This window comes from Hipposideros armiger, unplaced genomic scaffold (genome assembly GCF_001890085.2).
Source record: "Hipposideros armiger isolate ML-2016 unplaced genomic scaffold, ASM189008v1 scaffold_136, whole genome shotgun sequence".
Classification (NCBI taxonomy): Eukaryota; Metazoa; Chordata; class Mammalia; order Chiroptera; family Hipposideridae; genus Hipposideros; species Hipposideros armiger.
The window spans coordinates 2,852,324-2,869,985 of NW_017731486.1; the positions used below are offsets into that span (position 1 = coordinate 2,852,324).

The window sequence follows — 17,662 nt, forward strand, 5'->3', positions numbered from 1 at the left end:
AAGATACGGGAAGGGGGATTGGGCAGAGGGCTAATGTAGATTGCCCAAAAGAATACTATTAATATTTGAAAACTTAGAAAGATCTATACAAAGACACGGACGGATATTTAACCAAGGGGGTTTAAAGGAACAACAAAACAAGAATAGAAAATGTGTAAAAGTAGTTTATATAAGAATACAATAGAATAGGGAGTAACTGGCTGGAGAAATGATTAGGATTTCAGCTTCCTTCAGTTTGGGGGCACTGAAAGTAAGTGGCCTATACCCTTTTCATTTTATTGTGATGCTTCGGCAGTGGAACACCGGCTCCTGTTCTAATGGCTCATTATTGCTGAGTCTGGGCAACTGTCAGAAAAAAATGATGCTCCCCAGGCCATGGTCAGAGTGTCAATTTTCATTTAGTAATAATTTCAGCTTTCTGGAATGAAAAAAGTCTAACTCTTGGCCAGGTATAGTTGGGTCTTGGACAGTCGTCTAATGAATGTGTATGCCTTGGATCATTCAGATTAATGCAATCCCTAAAACCACACACAAATCAACCCAAATCAATCCAAAATGGTGTCAGTGGCATCACTCTTCCAGCAGTAATATTGCCTTAAATTTGGAATAGAGCTTTTACATATTTTACAGTGTTCTCACAAACTGGACTTATGAATGGCAATCTTAAATCCCTTACATGAACAACTATGTTGAGTACGTGAACAGAGTAAATTAAAAATTGTTTCAAGAAATTTTGTAGATTTTCAAAAAGAAATTTCTGTAATTTCACCCTAATTTGACATCACTATCAACTAATGCTATTTTATTTTTACTCTTGACTCTGTGGGCTGAAACTTGTATATTTTTCTTATCAGAGAGAAAGAAGTCCAAGTGATTGCCCTAAGATACTATAGTGAAAACATGATCAAATAGAGCTAGGTTTCAAAAAGTTAATGAAATAAAATTCTACAAAAGGAACATGAAAACAAACCCTATATAACCTTAATTGTGAATGTAAATGTTTCCTTGTAATATGCTATTGAAAGTAATAGATTATTTTGAAGGGAATCACTTCTGATAATACAAAATATCTAAATCCCTTGGAAACAAGTAGAAATTTCATTTATATAGATTAATGAGAGTCATTTATATAGATTAATGAGCATATGACAAGTTCATATTCAAAAGTTATTGAGGCATTTCTTTGCTCCTTCCTGGAAAGAATAAATTTATTTTATTCATTCACTGTAAAAGTTATACTTTGTAATTTCTTAGCTATATAAATCATCATGGAATGAGAAATGAGACCTATATGCTGGTAATAAACTTAAATCTGTTCAAATAAAGACTTCACAATACTCTTTCCATTCATCTGTTTCTTTTACAAATTTATACACTACATATTCAATTGAGAAATTAGCCAATATACAAAAAGTTAAGTGACTTAAAACCCCAGGTAAACAAACAAACAAACAGGTCCGTCTAAAAAACACAGCTCAGGATAAAAATGTCAGGTGCCCTTGGGTAACTACATTGCAGCTAGCAATTATCTTTTAGAAGTCAAGTCACTTCTCAACAGACTAGGGCATTTGTTCCTTATCTTCAAAGAACAACCCACTTGCATCAGAATCAAACTCTTTACACAATACTTGATCACCCCACATCAAAGCACTTTCTTTTTCCTCAGTCATTTCTTTTAATTAAGAGCTAATAAAGATACCGGTTTACATGCTGACTGAGGTTTATAGAAAATCCCTAGAAAACACATTTAAGAAATTAATCAATTTGATTTTAGTTTTCACCTCTCTAGGGCCAGCCAGCTCACCCCGTTCCTGCTCATTACCTGACAGGCGCGCCTCGGCTGTGTGCAGGTTTCAGCATGACTGTCACTGTATTGTCAGTTTGATTTAAAGGGGTCTCAAGTTCATAAGCCGGCATAGAGGGTGCTGGGGAAAAACACATAAGATGGACACTCATTATTTCTGGTTTATCTTTTCAGTTTTCTTTCTACTTCCTTTACAAAGACCATGGAAAAACAGTGCACTAGATGAAATTGCAGCTATCAACTGACCACGAGAAGCCTTTATGTATAGCATATACCCTACACCGAATATCAGGGACAACTGCTGGAACCAATGTGTGTTGACTTCTTTGACCTCAGAGTTTAAGTTGAGAGAGAGCATGAGAGGGGCTTGTGAGGTGTTAGTAATCTGTTTCTTGAATTTCTGTTTGGATTCTCCTAAATGGGTGTAGTGAGCTTGTGAAAATTCATCAAGCTATATATTTATAATTTGTGTGATTTTCTGTACATATGCTTTTCTTCAAAAATATACTTTAATGCACATCTAAGAAATATTTACTAGGATCATAAAATTGAACTTTACAATTCTTTCAAGTCAAGATTTCTTTTTCTTTTCTTGTGTGTGTGTGTGTGTGTGTGTGTGTGTGTTTGCGTGTGCGCGCACCAGAAATCCATCAGAGGATCTGAAAAGGACTTGTAAGAGCCAGAGAGGCTTGTTGAAATTGGTGACTACTGATGCGCTCTCAGGGAAAACCTGCCAGTGGAAAAGATGTGGGAATTGAAGTAAGAAAGGCATGGGCTTGACTTTTTGTTTTAACCAGCATAAGAGCTTAGGCACATTAATTATCTTGCAGCTTTAGTTTACTTATCTTTCGAATAGGAGAAATTACCCACTAGGGTTATTATGAGAATTCAAAGAGGTAACAGATAAAGAGAACCAGGCAAATATAATTCTACAAATGTTAGTTCTCTTCCCAATGTGAATCATATTTCCAAGGCCATTTCCGGGCATTTTTTGTTTATAGATTGTTAAGTCTTACTATGAGAAGATAACAGCAGAACTCTTTGGTAATTCTGTCATCACCATGGACAAGAGAAATCATTTCATGAAGGCTGGGATGTGAGAGGGCACATGGTCTTTTTATGACCCACAGGTATAGGTACCTGATGAGAACACTAGAGATTTTTTCCAAATATAGTTTTTAAAAACCTCTTACATATAAAAAGCTTTCATGTAAAAGATACGAGTTATAGTTCAGTTCCATTTACTGGATTTTCTCAGCATTAAAAATTAACTCCAATTCATATACAGAATTACATTTTGTATAGAGAATAGTTCTCTGAGGTCCACAAAAGTAGAAAATAGGGTCCCATAAATTGTAATTTTTTTGAACTATAAAAATCAAATAATTATTCTTCATGAGCTTATATAGGCTAACTAAAATGTCAGCTTTCTTTGCTTTTGGATAGAATTGTATGAACTTGGTGGGTTAACAGTACTTAGACCCATATCAACCAGAATGTTTAATAAAAATTGTAAAAATCAATTACTTTTTCTATAAGAATACCCCTTTTAAGATAATAATCTATGAAATATGGTACCTATAAGACAAAATTACCCCCCCCCCAAAAGGAGAGGGGGTGGAGGTATACACATTTGTATACATTTCCTCTTTAAATCTGCACAATAAATTCATGCACCAGATAGCATCATCTTAATTTACATCCAAAGGTCAATTCACTTGATCAGAGAGGAAGACCATGAAAAAATATATAACTAGAACCCATTATTTTCTGATTCCAAGCCCAGTGGTCTTTCTACTCACTCATCTGCATACTCTATTTCATTTTCCTGACCTCCCAAGGCCTTCTTCCTCTTTTCTAACTGTCCATATTGTTTTTGTAACCTAATGCTTTATATCAAGTATCAAGTGTATTTTAAACTTCAAGATAGGTTTGTGCTCATAGATAAAATCTTACATAATGAAAAATTTTCCCTTAAGTTATAATTGCTTAAAAACAAAATTCCAAACCTTCCTCCCTCAAAGCCTTGTAGAATGCTTACAGTACTATATTTGTGAGCATTTCCCTTCCTTTAATGCCAAATAAAAATTTTTGTAAAATTAGGAAAGAGGGACAATATATATATACATATATATGTATATGTATATATATAAATCAGGCTAAATATTATCTAGTTAAATATGATTAAGAGTTACCTCCTTAACCTGCTTCCTGTTCATCTACCCCAACCAAAACAGTGAAAGCCAAAACTCAAATACTTTCCTACTCATACCCAAAGGGGAAAAATGGAAACAGAAAATGCCATGGAACGTGTTTATTGCTGTTACATATCCCATACCAGATGGCAACTCCATTTCCTCTAGTCTGAAGCACAGACATTTTCTGCACAGTTGCATATACCCAGAAATATTTCTCAAATTAAATATTTTGTTGGATGGTATAATTGAGTCTCTATTAGCAAAAATCTGGAGACTATAAGTGCCTGGTACCCATCCCCCTCTATCGTTGCCTTTCTCCTTAGGATGTGAAACTACTAATGAATGAGGGTCCCAAGGAAGGCTGATCCTTCTGGCAGTGAACTCCATATAATGCTGTCTCTCTGTTGAGCACTCAATCATTCATGGCTCATTACAGAGATTTTTCCATCACTGGTGCTCTGGTAACTTGGGAAAGCGAAGGGTATAAGAGTGCACAGAACAGAACTTTCTGCTCATGTCTAAGTCCTCCAATGCAAATTGTTGAAACAGTGGCTACTTCTTAATACAGGAGGATTGTAAGCTCCCAAGTTATAAATATTTATAGTATTTCATTTAATCCCATGAGTCTGATTTTCAGACACCCAAAACTATTCAGTTGAATATAATGTGTAAGTTTGGGTGAGCTTTGCATACCTGACAATTGGAATGAAAAAGTACAAAATGCCACTTCTGATAAAAGACATAATTCTTAATGTATAATACCTGATATTTTGGTGGTGAACTGATTTGTTGCTGGAGGTCCAAAACCCTTAGCTGTGCTAGCTCGTATGGTAAAGGAATATGTTGTCCCAGGATACAGTCCAAAAAACAGAAAATGGGTTTCATTTCCCAGTTTTGAAACTCTTCCACTTTGATTGGATAAGTCTATTTCTGGGTCAAAGGAACTGACTGCTTTGTAGGTGATCTGCAAGAGAATAATAAGAATGTGATAAAATATCTGGAGCAGACAGCCCAAGATTGCATCTTTATCCAATAACCCCTTCTGATGTATACACTGTCAGACACTTTATGATAAGCTATTCCTATTCACTTAGACTCTTCAAGTCCTGGATCCAGTGAAGGGGCTCAGCAACTCAGCCAAACTGTTATATCCAGTAGATTAGAACATAAAGCATGAGTTCCAGTTTAAACTAATACCTTGAAGCTATTTGCTTTCAAAATGTCATTCTGGAAAACTACATTACAGTTGGTTTAAAACAAAATAACAGAATATACAACTAGCTCAAACAGATAAGAACCTGACAAGGGTAACCACATCTCTCATGCAGTGGCCACAGTTTGATTTAGCACTGAACAGGATTATTATCTACAGGGAACAAGGGCACATAAGTGTTTTCATCAATGTGGGTAAAGATATCAGCTCCCAAAATAAATCCCAGACATATGTCAGTATGATGCTATGACTGTGGTCCCCATGACAGGTCATATTCACATCTTTTCTTTACAGTTGTCCAAGAGAATTTTCTGTCAGGAGGGAAGTGTTCTATTCTGCACTGTTGAATATGGCAGCCACTATCCACAAGTGGCTGTGGTGCACTTGAAATGGTTGGTGAGAATGAGAAACTTAAATCTTAATTTAGTTATAATTAACTAAAATTTAAATTTAAATTGCTACCTGTAGTCATTTCGAACAATGAAACTCTAGAAGCTTTCATGATATTTGCCACATAACAGGTGTTCAAAACATGTTGGATGATTCTGGAATGTGTGAAAATAAATATAACATAGGTGCCTTTAAAATTTGCCCTTTCAAATGATTTTTAAAAGAATTTCACTATACGTAGTTCATCAGCTATTTAAGAATACGTGTTTTAGTGGTGATTACTACTGGTTGTAATGACATAATTTTTAAATGTGGCACATTCAAAAGTTTTAAATTGCAAAACTGAGCACTTTTCTTGCTTTTAAATAGGTAAACTTACTTATAATTTATGTGCATGAATACTAACACTGTTATTATATGAAGTGATAATTGACATTCTTTCTTTTTATATTTATACCATATCATTATAATTAAGGAGACCTCTCTGAAAGAATATTTAGATTGAATCAACTAAGCATCACCAAGGAAATGTTTGCTATGTATATTAATCACTGCGGTGCATGCCACTCTCATAGTCAGGCAGCATACTGTTGTTAACCCTCTAGCACATTTCCCTCACGAGGTTACTCTGAGTCAAGAGACAAGACCATATCTATCACCGCGCTGCCATGGGAGGGACTTCAGCAATGCCCCTGCTGTGTGTTCAGTCGCTTACTTGGTCCTCCATTCTGATACACCAGAAAAGAGGGTAGTTCAGAGAAGGAAGATCTAAGCTATGGCAGCATAGTCACTCCTCCAGAGTTTATTTATTCATTCAGAGACCCATTCAAAGCATATTAATTGCATGCCTCCTTATATACCAAGCTCTGTGCTGTGAGATGGGGTCTCATATGGTGATTCAGAGATGGTACCTGCCCTGTAGGAAATCTCAGTCTTCTGGGGAAGGAGACAAGCAATTCAACAAGTATGAAACAGTATAAATAAAATAAGGACTAGCACTGCCCACCAGGGTTAAGGTGATCTTCTTGTTCATTTTATTGCCTTGCTAAAAACTTCAATGGGAGACAAATGTATGTGGAACAAAGTCCAAACTACCTAACTTTGTGTTTAAGATCTGCCTACATCTTTTTCAAACTTATTTCTGAATACTTGACATGATGGCATTGTATTACTTCCTGTCCTGGTTAGGGGATAAAGATTTACTCTGCCACAAACACTTCCTGGACTTTTCTGACACTGCTTTTTCTCATTAACTTTCATCTGCCTGGAACATGATAGGGTTATCTCTATCCCGTTTTCTCCACCAACTCAGATTCATTCATTCCCTTCAAATATTGATTCATTGGACATTGACTCTTTGCAAACACTGTGGTCAGCAGGTGGACACAGGACCTGCCCTCAGATAGCTAAGAATATGGACTGGAGTGGGTGAGAGATAATAAGTAAATTATAATTTAAAAACACAAAATTCCATAGAAGAAATAGATAGGGTGCTAAAATACACAATGTTGTGGGGGAGAAGGGTACATCCACAGCCTTTAGGATGGTTGGGAAAGGATTTCCTGAGGACATGACAGTTAATCTGAGGAGACTTGAACTCTGTGAAGGAGTCAACATGCCAAGAGTTTGGGAAAGAACAGCATGAAGTAAAGCCGTGAAGTAGGAGCATTCTGGGCACAGTTAATAGACAGAAAGAAGGCCTGTGTGGCTGCAGCCCAGCAAGCAAGGTGAGTGTGGTCTCTGGGGGGCTGGAGAAGTGGACAGGGGCTATAACACTTAGTGCTCTGTATCCCAAGATGGACTGATGGGTTTGTCCTCTCTATCACCATGGCCATGCAGGATAAGCTTAACTGGAGGTTCATAACTGTATTTTAGTCATAGCCCTTTCGTAATTTGTTACAAGTAATAGCTTCTATCTCCTGCATCCATAAAAATGCACATACACATTAATTAATGCACTCCTAAAATTATGAATCATCTCCTTCACCTCTAACAAACCCCTAACACACATATATGTTGTGTGTATGTGGACACAATGTCAGAAAGCTCATGATTCTCCTCAAACCCATCCAGAGGCCTGGGGGTTTGAATACCAGGAATAAAGAAAAGCTTCTCAGGAATAGGGTCAGTCTAACTCTAGAATTCCACTGCCTTCCACAGAGTTGATGCTCAATAAACACCTGTTCACCTGAGCACCAAAATGTAGCTCCACACTCAAACCCAAATGTAACATGTCCTTTTGGCATTTATTGTTTCATTTGCTCATTCAAGAAATGTTTGTTAAGTGCCTATTAATTACTGGGCTATGGAAAAGCAGTAGGGAACCCCTAGAAGGAAAGTTTGGGACTGTTTTCATACTTGCCAAGGGTAATCTTAATGAAGTCTCTATAAAGGACACTGATAGTCCAGTGTCGGATCCAGGTAATTTTATGGGATGCCCCAAGTCAAAAGCAAACTGACATGAAACCAACATACATGTGGGTTAGATTTAGGTGAGATGGAGTCAACTGCTCCTTATACTGGATGATTTCTGATTTATACACAAGTGCCTAAAATGTTCCAAGATTATCTTCCCCTCCACTACTTAAAGTCTCAAATTCTAAAATGAGAGATTCATAGAGAAGCAAAAATGGAATAACATGTAATCTTTGACCAGGAAGGGAATGAAAATCTTCTGGGGAGTGTGACTTACTGAAATTCTAGCCAATGTTAAATATAGCTCTTTAATGGAGGTTCAAGCAGTCAAAGGAATGAATAATTAGGTCTGATTTCAGGGGGAGGAAAGGACCTAGGTTATCAGGAAAAAGTACTATAATTGCATGAAGTACTAAACAATAAGTAGAAGTACAATAGGAGGAAAAAGGAGGAGTGGGCATCAGGAGGAAGAAAGGATACAGTAGTCCCCCCTTATGCTTGGCTTTGCTTTCTGCAGTTTCAGTTACCCAACGTCAACTACAGTCTGAAAATATTAAATGGAACAATGTAGAAATAAACAATTCATAAGTTTTGAACTGCATGATATTCTGAGTAGTGTGATGAAATCTTTGCCTCCTGCTCCTTCTGGCCCAGGGACATGAATCATCCAGATTGTTGGAGAGAAAAAAATCTCATACACATGGCTTATTAAATTTGAGGAGTAAAATAATATAGTTAATTGCTATTAGAACTGTTACTTCTAGTACAGAAGGAGCCGTACTTTTTATAATTTTGTCTTCTTCCAATATTTCACACATATTAAATTAAAAAAAAAAGACAACAAAAAAAACCTGGTTGATGTATTACTCTCATGACCAGGAGTCTGGAGTTTACTCACTAGGCAATCTAAAACTATATAAATTTAGTGAATTACAATGAAAATACTTGGATATATATCCCTGTGCATTTGGGAATATTATGATTCATAAACATCTAGAAATAAGCTTTATAGGCAATGTTTAAATTTTGATTGATACTTCCAAATTGCCTACATAAAGAAAGAGGTTGCAAAATATATGTTCCCATTTAGAGTCTATACACACACACATTTCCCCACATCTCTGCTTAACACTTGATATTATATAAACAAATTTTCTGTAACACTTGTTTTATTTCATTTCTTAATCATTAATAAGGTTGGATAGGTATCTTTTCATATGCTTCATGCCATTTGGATTTTTTTCCATGAGTTGTCTCCTCTTATTTTTTGCTTATTTTTTCTAATGGGGTGTTTTGTCTATTTCTTAGTAATCTGTATGAAGTCTGTATATTTTAGCCACCAGCCTATTGACTGCTATAAATGTTGAAAATAATTTTCCCAAGTCTTCTGTTTGTATTTAGACTTTCTTCATGGCACCTTACATTATTCAGAAGTTTAATTCTTATATAACCAAATCTGTCAATCTTTCTTTCATGACTTCTGGTTTTTATGTCGAGCTTAGAAAGATAAACAGTTGACCCTCTAACAACATACGTTTGAATTGCATGGGTCCACTTATGCAGACTTTTGTCAATAAATATTCAGTTGGCCCTCTATATCCCCAGGTTTTTAATCCATGGATTCAAGCCATAAAGGATTAAAAACAGTATTTTTGAACTGCGATCGGAAATCTACAGGTGTAGGGGCTGACTCTATGTATTGTTCTATGCCATTTTATATAACAGACTTGAGTATCTGTGGATTTTGGTATCCATAGTGGGTCCTGGAATCAATCCGCTACAGATACCAAGGGATCACTGTTAAGTTTTGGGGGGGTTAAAAATTATATGTGCATTTTCAACTACACAGATTTGTGTCTCAAACCCCCACATTGTTCAGGGCTCAACTGTATCACAAAAATGTCTTCCTTATATATTCTTATAGTTTAATTTTTGTGTTTAGATCATGACTCTATTTGGTATTCATTTTTGTATAATGCGAAGTACTGGTTTTATATGGCATATTATTCTTGTAATAAAATGTTGGGTTTGCCAACATTTATCAAATTTTATCCATTTATATTCATAAAAGAACATGCACTAAAATTTCTACCTTGTAAAATTTTGCAAGGACATGCATCTAGTTGTTAACAGTAATTAACTCTGTATTTCTGGTCAAGATAAGGGAGTAGGTAATCGCTCTGCTTGCATCCACTCATGACCACATCAAAATTACAACTAAACAACAGAACAACCATCACTGAAAATTGCCTGAAGTCTAGCTAAACAGAAGTCCTATAATTAAGGACATACAAAAGAAGCAATTTTGAGACTTGTAGGAGGAACAAGGATGCAGAACCGGTTTGTCCCTCACCAGCATGTGGCAGTAAAAATCAGGAAGGGTATTTCAGCTACAGAGGTCCTCCTTGTGAAGTGAGGGTCCCAGCCCCACACCAGGCTCCCCAGGCTAGGGTTCCAATGCTGGGAAGAGAAGTCCCCACAACTTCTGGCTGTGAAAACCAGCAGAGATTGTGGCTGAGTGAGATGGAGGGAAGCTGGAGTCCCAGGGGTTCCTCTTAAAAAACCCATGCACAAACTTACTCTAGTGTGGACTCATTCATTCTGGGCTCCAGCACTGGGGTATCAGCTTGAGGGGTGCCAGAGACATATGGGGAGGAACTGAATTGTCTGGCGTTAGGGCGAGGGATGGTGGGGCAACATTCTCTTAGACAGAAATGCTAGCAGAGGCCACTGTTTCTTTGTTCAGCCCTTCCCCTTTCCTAGTGTGCAGACACAGACAGCCACCATGTCTAAGTCTCCATCAACCTGGCTAACACTGTTCACTCCACCCTGGTGATTCCCTGAGACCCCACCCCACCCCACTTTTGGGCATACCCATGTCACTTCCAGTGGCTTTCTCTATACTTGTCTTGGCTCATTCTGAGGACATTTCTAAAATCTCTCAAAAGTTCACACATCCCAAATAAGCAGTATCTGACCTCAGTGTGACCCATACCTTTTGCTAAGCAGCCCCAAACCTGCCACTAGTGGCAGCTGGTGTTCATTCAGAGCTTAGCCTCTCCAAGGCACCTCCTAGACCAGTGCAGATAGAAGAAGACATCTATGGATCACTCTGTGACTCATGCCAGGAGGACCTGGGGGGCTGGAATGCCTGGTGCTCAGCTTCAGATCATACTGGAGCACTACCAGGCCACCTCTACAGATGACACACTCAAAGGGAAGACTGGGCAGGCACCAGAGCCCTGCTAAAGTGAACCCTGCTCTGTAGGGTCAGCCCCTGCACAATAGCTCCTTCATTGGTCAAGGTTAGTCCTCACAACCAATCAGCCCATGTGTTACTCTCTCCCATTGATGTGCAAACAGCAACCAAAGCTTAACTACACAGGAGAGCAAGCACAACCCACATCAGGGACATACCTGGAGCACATGGCTCAAGTGACCAGGGAGGCTGTGCCACTGAACCCCACAGGACACCTACTACATAAGGCCACTCTACTAAGACCAGGAGACATAGTAGCTCTACCTAATACATAGATGCAAACACAGGGATGTAGCCAAAATGGGGAGAAAACGAAACATGTTCCAAATAAAAGAACAGAACAAAGCCCCAGAAAAAGAACTAAATGAGATGGAGACAAGTAATCTACTAGACACAGAGTTCAAATCACTGGTCATAAGAATGTTCAATGATCTCAGTACAAACTTGACAGAAACAGGGAACATAAAAATGGAGACAGAAAACATAAAAGAGAACCAGTCAGAAATGAAGAATACAATAACTCAATTAAAGAATATATTAGAGAGAATCAACAATAGATTAGATAAAACAGAGGATTGAATCAGCTATTAGAAGATAAGGTAGCAGTAAACACTCAATCTGAACAGTAAAATGAAAAAAGAATCCAAAAAATGAGGATAATTTAAGGGGCCTCTGGGACAACATCAACATTTTCATCATTAGAGTACCAGATGGAGAAGAGAGATAGCAAAGAATTGAAAACATATTTGAAGAAATAATGACTGAAAACTTCCCTAACCTGGCAAAGGAAATACTTGATATACAAGCCCATGGAGCTCAGAGTGTCCCAAAAAAGATGAATTCAAACAGGCCCACACCGAGACACATTATAATTAAAATGCGAAAGGTAAAGACAAAGAATCTTAAAAGCAGCAAGAGAAAAGCAGTTAGTCACCTCAAGGGAGCTCCCATAAGACTGTCGGCTGATTTATCAACAGAAACATTACAGGCCAGAAGTGATTGGAAGGAAATATTCAAAGTGATATAAAGAAGAACCTACAACCAAAATTATTCTACAGAGCGAAGCTATCATTTAAAATTGAAGGAGAGATAAAGAGCTTCCCAGAGAAAAAAAGCTAAAGGAGCTCATCACCATTAAACCAGTATTACAAGAAATGCTAAAATAATTTCTTTAAGAAGAAGAAATGATAAAAAATATGAATAATAAATTGGTAACAACTAGATATAGATATAGAACTACTTTCAATGTAAATGGGTTAAATGCTCCAATTAAAAGACATAGGGTGGCTAAATGGATAAAGAAAAAAACAAGACCCTTACATATGCTGCCTACAAGAGACCCACTTAAGATCATAAGACACAAACAAACTGAAAGTAAAGGGATAGAAAAAGATATTTCATGAAAATGGAAATAGAAAACCAAAGCTGGAGTAGCAATACTTATACCAGACAAAATAGACTTTAAAACAAATGCTATTACAAGTGAGAAAGAAAAACTCACTAATGCCACATCTGTGTTATTTACCCAAAGAAACCCAAAACAGTAACTCGAAAAGACATATGCATCCATATGTTCATTGCATCCTTATTTACAATAGCCAGGATATGGAGGCATCCTGGATGTCCAGCAATGAATGAATGGCTAAAGAAGAGGTGGTACATATATGCAATGGAATATTACTCAGACATTAAAAAATGAAATCTTGCCATCTGCAATAACATGGATGAACCTGGAGGGTATTATGCCGAGTAGAGTAAGTCAGACAGAGAAAGATACATGCCACATGATTTCACTTATATGGGAAATCTAAAGAACAAAATAAACAAATACAGAAATCAGAACCAGACTCATAGATACAGAGAACATTTTGATGGTTGCCAGATGGGAGAGAGGGTGAGGAGTGGGGGTGAAAAGAAGAAGGGATTAAGAAGTACAAATTGGTAGTTACAAAACAGTCATGGGAATGTATGGTATAGCACAAGGGATATAGTTAATAACAGTATAATAACTGTTGTGTCAGATAGGTACTAGATTTATCAGGGTGATCACTTTGCAAGTTAAATGTCTAATCACTATGCTGTACACCTGAAATTAATATAATATTGTATGTCAACTCTAATTGAAAATAATGTTTTAAATTGTAGTTACCTCTGAAATGTGAAATTGAGAAGGAAGGATATTTTATTTTGAATACTTCTGTACTTAAAATATTCTTTCAGAGAGCAATATTACAATTACAATTTCATAAAATAAAAATTTTGATAGCTAGTGTAATTATTAATCCATGTTTCAGAAAATTACTTTGATAAAATTAAATGGCTAATTGGAAGGTAAGGGCCAGAGCTAGAACAAAGGCAGGGAGAGGGGAAAGGAAAGGTTAGTTTGAGAGGCTGAAGATGGACATCAGGGGAATATAAAGGAGAGGGCAAAGAATAAGACAAGAATGTTTTTGTGCTGTAAATTGCCATAATTCCTGGCAAAAATGACACTGTAAGCATTTTGCAGTCACTAATGGTTGGTGTTTCTTTCCTAAGAGGTAAGGAGAGAACTTGAAAATAATCTGAACCTACAGGTTCAGTTTATTCATTTATAACATCTACACAATTCAATCTGTTTTTCTTTTCTCCTTCAAAAACTATCCAAGTGTGCTCCCTGCCTAAAGAAACCACGTGTATCATGTGCTACTAAGCTTTTTTCCAACTACGTGTATGATAATCTTTCTCCTTCTAGTTCTTACCTATAGTCAAATCTGTTTCTATGACAGAATACACTGTTCCTAAGGTTTCCTTTTGGGAAACTGTCCTATTTCCTTAGCACGATGTCTGTCCCAGGAGACTGTAGTCTTCCAGAACGGGAATGAGTCTAGTTCAACATCAGTCTTTGGCTGTAGGAGGAAGCTATGTCTATCGTCGACTCTGGTATAGGCTGGGTGAATCACAGTAAGCAATGCTTCTTAACTAACAAAGAGCTCCCTCCTGAGACCCCATCTAAGGTCTACCTTGAGAAACCTGGAACTCCCTCCTTTCTCCTTCTAGAAAATATGGAGAAAGTGGAGAGAAGGATTTGGTGGTCAGAAAACTTTTATTTTTAATTGATCCACACATATGTCATTTTTTTCTTTGGTATCCAGAAAAATGAAACAACCATCTCTACTTACCTATATATGATTTTCAAAACTATGACTTATGAAATATTCCCATGTCCCCACTGTCATAGCGTTTAGATCCATGTACAACTGGGAGATCCTGGATGCTGAAGTCAGAGACACTAATGGGCTCTTTTTAAATTATTATTATTATTATTGTTATTATTATTATTATTGAATTATTGTTCCCATTGTTTCCATGTTAAAGTTACTTATTACACAAAGATACATGTTCAGTGGGATCAGAAAGAAAGAATCTGGCTATTATTTTCTGTCTGTTTAGATACCAACTTAACACTGATTACAAAGACTATATCTTTTATGGTAAAAAAAAAAATCTATTATTCTTAATGGAAAGATTCCCCAATACTGAGTCCTGAAAATGGTCATGAGGCCAAAAATGTTCACTGTGAGAAAAATATGAATTTGTTTGATTTAATTATAAAACTTAGCCCTAGAAGATGAGCCATGAGTTTTCATAATATGCGATTCTTTTATGATGAAGCAGTCAATGAACAGCATTAGTAACTTAACATGAAAATAATTTTATTTTATCTTTTATCTTACTTTGTTTAGCTTTCAATTAACAAAATTTTTTTTAAATTTCAATACCAATTTTCAAAAGGTATAAGGAAACATCAATGTGAGGGAAGGGGTTTATCAGTGATTACTATCTGACAGCTAATCTTCTCAGGATTTTGGCAGTAGTTCTGAAAGGTATTCAAGTAGAGGTGCCCTAGGAGGAACTGTCACGATTTTTGAAGCCTAACAACATATAATTTTGTTGAATTTGCATTCAAATAAATGCTAGCTTAAAAAAATGCACCTGCTTGTTTCTATGACAATAGGCACAATGAAATGATGCTCATACAGATATGATGACTGTCACCCCGTTATTGCTATTATTTTCTTCCTTGAACAATTCATCAGGTTATTTTCTGCTAGCTATCATTCAACCATTTGATATGCCTCAGTAGACAAAACTATGCCACAGAAGTCTAAAGTATGTTTTGCTAATACTGAGAAACCAAAAGACATTCATTGTTATTTCTGAGACAACATCTATTGACTTTGCTAATTGGATAATCGGCAGTCTTCTATAATTCTGTAGTAAAATATTTTATAGTTAGCAGGAATAGGATTCTATAGTAGCTTCCTAATCAATGTACAAAATACTTATTGGGTTTTTTTCAAAAGAAAAAAAACTTTAATGTATTGTACATAATTTAAAAAATAAAACCTGTATTCAAGAAATTCAGCAACCACTTCCTGAGCCTTTACAGAGTATGATGACTGATGATCGAGTTTTCTAGTTCTGTTAGTACCACCTACCACATGTACTGTGGATTGAATAAACTTATATGTATGAAAAATGGCCTGAACCTTCATTTATTTTTATTTAATTATTGAGATATAATTCACCTGCCATGTAATTCACCCATTTAAAGTATACAGTGATATTTAGTATACTGTATTTACAGAGTTGTACAACCATCACCACAGTCTAATTTTTTAATAGATTTTTTTTTACAGTTGACATACAATATTATATTGGTAGTTGCAAAATAGTCATGGGGATGTAAAGTATAACATAAGGAATATAGTCAATGATTTTGTAATAACTATGTATGGTGTCAGATGGATACTATTAATAGATTTATAAGGGTGATCACTTTGTAAGTTATATAACTGTCTAATTACCATCTTGTACACATGAAATGAATATAATATTGTATGTCAACTGTAAAAAAAAATCTATTAAAAAATTAGCCTGTGGTGATGGTTGTACAACTTATTGGTTTTAATAAAGGTAATTTAAAAATATGTTACCTTGTATCTTTACATATCATAACATATAATCTGGAAACATCCATATCACTATAAACACACATCCTGAAAATATACATAATTCAAAAACTCATTTTTTATTTTTTTCCTTCCATATAGCAATCATTATAATTATTGAAAATATTAAACTTCTTAAAAGACATGATGTCATTATGTATTATTAAATACTAGATAGTCTAGCTATTATAGAAATTATAATAAGAAATTAGATTACTAACAAATGTATATATTACCTCATATAAAGTGATGACACCATATGTTTGAATTGGTTCTCGCCATTGAAGAAATATCTTCTCTTCAAAGGTACTTCCTTGGATGGATTCAGTAGGAACAGCACCTGGCACTAGAAGTGGGGGAAATCAATACATTCTTAAGTAACAAACAAGCAAACAAACAAAGATTTGTCTAGGCTTGATAATGTTTTAACTCTTTATTGAGGCACAAGATTTTAATAATCCATAGATACATTTAAATTTCTTTTAGAAATCTGAAATTCAAAACCATTTTAGCTATACTGTCCTTATAAAGAAAAAAATTTCCTCACTTTTTTTTTAAGTTTGAATCAATTAGATGAAGCCCAGTAATCATCTTTTACATAAACTTTTTTATCTTTAAAAATAAATGAAGAAAGCTATAGCACAATGAGAATTCCCACATGTTGCTTGTGGCAGTGTAACTTGGCACAGCCACTTTGGAAAATAATTTGGTCGTATAAAGAGGCATCGAGTATATCATATGATCCAATAATCCCACCTCCAGGTATATTCCCTAGCAATATTCTTGTGCATATGTACCAGGAGACATATTGTATTAGGATGTCAACAGAGCATCATTTTTAAATAAAACTAATAAAAGACTAACTAAATAATTTAATAAATTGTTTTATATTCACAAATTAAAATATGAAGAAGACTGAAAATGAATGATATCTATAGACATCATGATGGGTTAATTTCATAACCATAATATTGAGTGACAAACACATGTCAAAGAAGAATACATATGAACTGTGCTTATATTTAATATATCTATTAAAAATAAACACTAAATATAGGTTTTACAAAGGTGATATAGATGAAATAATATATATTTCAAAATTGTTTTATTTATTTATTAGTAATATAAAGTATTTGGGAAAGTTCAATGCCGTTTTTTTAAAGCCTAAAATATGTAACACATTTTGATTAGTTTGCAAGAAAATCTAATTGACATGAGGGAAGACAGACATTTACTTGCCAATTTTCTATAAAATAACATTTAATATTATTTTAAAAATATTATCTCATGTTCATTTAAATTTGGTTTTTCAGTATGCTTTATATTATATAAAATTTAGTGTATTAGTATGTCTATCCTATTTATGAACTAATATATCAATACTACTTATAA

At 35.5% G+C, this 17,662-nt stretch overlaps 1 protein-coding gene across 5 annotated transcripts in view; it reads right to left on the reverse strand.

Moving 5' to 3' along the window:
* Nucleotides 1-17,662, reverse strand: part of PTPRM (protein tyrosine phosphatase receptor type M) — a 672,175-nt gene that overhangs the window by 358,354 nt on the left and 296,159 nt on the right. For all 5 annotated transcript variants that reach the window (XM_019649948.1, XM_019649947.1, XM_019649950.1 and 2 more), the window contains exons 8-10: nt 16,507-16,616; nt 4,765-4,966; nt 1,823-1,925 (exon numbers count right to left, since the gene is read on the reverse strand). In XM_019649948.1, the coding sequence (XP_019505493.1) occupies nt 1,823-1,925; nt 4,765-4,966; nt 16,507-16,616 (415 nt within the window). The remainder of the gene's footprint in view (nt 1-1,822; nt 1,926-4,764; nt 4,967-16,506; nt 16,617-17,662) is intronic.